Source organism: Cyprinodon variegatus, unplaced genomic scaffold (assembly GCF_000732505.1).
Source record: "Cyprinodon variegatus isolate N-32 unplaced genomic scaffold, C_variegatus-1.0 Scaffold46, whole genome shotgun sequence".
Lineage (NCBI taxonomy): Eukaryota > Metazoa > Chordata > Actinopteri > Cyprinodontiformes > Cyprinodontidae > Cyprinodon > Cyprinodon variegatus.
Genome location: NW_015150499.1, coordinates 1,898,311 through 1,900,073, shown reverse-complemented (window position 1 = coordinate 1,900,073; position 1,763 = coordinate 1,898,311). Strand labels below are relative to the sequence as shown.

At 37.0% G+C, this 1,763-nt stretch overlaps 1 protein-coding gene across 1 annotated transcript in view; it reads right to left on the bottom strand.

Moving 5' to 3' along the window:
• Window positions 1-1,327: 1,327 nt before the first annotated feature.
• The window catches only part of LOC107082036 (phospholipid transfer protein-like), an 8,916-nt gene continuing 8,480 nt past the window's right edge, over window positions 1,328-1,763 (bottom strand). Inside the window, exon 11 of the mRNA XM_015370458.1 lies at window positions 1,328-1,496. Within this exon, the coding sequence (XP_015225944.1) occupies window positions 1,413-1,496 (84 nt within the window). The 3' untranslated portion in view covers window positions 1,328-1,412. The remainder of the gene's footprint in view (window positions 1,497-1,763) is intronic.

Here is a 1,763-nt window from a genome sequence, read left to right as displayed (position 1 = left end):
AGTTCATAATAAAAGTCCTGCGATCCGCAACTCGTCTGCTACCCTGTGCGCAGGCGGTGGTTGTGCTGTGTGACTTCATTCAGATGACCCCGTTTCAACCCTCCTCCAGCCCCTCCTCCACCATCGTAGCTAAAGCTTCATCAGTTTCCTTCCTCCTGGATTCTTACTGCATTCCACGTCTCATTTCACTTCCTTCCCAATGGGGAGTTTTTCCTCTCCACTGTCGCTTCATGCTTGCTCATCATGGACAGGTTCTCTCAACCTGTGTTATCCAAAATGGATTTCCATCTTCCAGGTCCCTGAGTGAAGCTCTAGTATCAGCTCACGCAGTCCACTGGATCTCCCCATAAAGCTCAGGAGACCGTCTCTATAACCAGCAGTCTACAGACTGACCAACTTCATCTATCTCCACTCCACCACCAGTTTGAGACCTGGGGGGGAAACAGCCCTGTTTCTTGCTCCTGTTCATGCACTGGAAAAGATCCAAATCTAGATAAGTAATTTTTCTTATAATAAGTGCATTTGTTCTTAGATTGAGGATGTAAAATAGACATCTTGCCAATGGAACAAGACAATTTACACTTAAAATAAGAAAACACAATTGCATTGTCTTATTTCAAGTGCATATTATCTAAATATCTTTTTTTAAGAGTAAAAATACTCATTCCATTGGCAAACTATCTCATTTACCTACTCAAATTAAGGGTAAATACACTAAATTTAAGAATTTTTTTATGTATTTCTAGATTGTTTTTTCGAGTGTGCATATCTATCAAAATTCAGTGCTACACTGGAAAAATGATCTAAAAAATCTCTTAAATTGAGTGTATTTACCCTTAATTTGAGTAGATAAATAAGGTGGTTTGCCAATGGAATTAACATTTTTACTCTTTAAATAAGATAATTAGATAAAATGCACTTGAAATGAGACAATGCAATGTATTCTTATTTCAAATGTAAATTGTCTTCTTCCTTTGGCAAAATGTCACTTTTACCTCCTCAATCCAAGATGTTTTCTGCCGAGGTCTGAGCGCCAAAGAAAAAAATATTTGTATCAATAAATTTCTTCTAATTGTCTTTTTCCACCATGTGAGTTTTTCAGATTGAAATATGTTAGAATTCAGATTAAACCGATTATACAGCANTTGTATCAATAAATTTCTTCTAATTGTCTTTTTCCACCATGTGAGTTTTTCAGATTGAAATATGTTAGAATTCAGATTAAACCGATTATACAGCAGAGAAGCAGTGCGTGTTTTACTATATTTGTCTTATTTGAAATGTTGAGATTATAACCAAGTGAGCGTAGGAGCCCAGGATGGGGTCAGATAGAAAACTCTGAGATGCTGAAGGTTTTTATTTCTGAACAAAGCTGTGGTATTCAGTGACATTCAGAAGGTTCTTTTCCTTGTTTATGTCCCAGAAATGATCTTTTTAAACACTTTCTCCCTCCCAGCTGGAGTAAAGCGCAGGTCTCCTCCCACCACTACGAAGCCCTGCAAGCAGGAAAAGACAAACAGAGGAATCAGTTCAAATGATGATTAAAAGGCAGAATCTGAGTAGAGATTTAGTAACTTTCTCTTTATTACGAGTTTTCAAAGGGGCTAAATATGTAAACTAGTTTTTGTTTCTATCCATAACACTGTTTTGATGTTAAATAATCTAATATTGACAGACCTCTTGATAAGTTAAAGGAATAGTACACCCAAAAAATGATTAGCCTTCATTTTCTACTCACCCCCATGCTGAACAACACTCTGGAG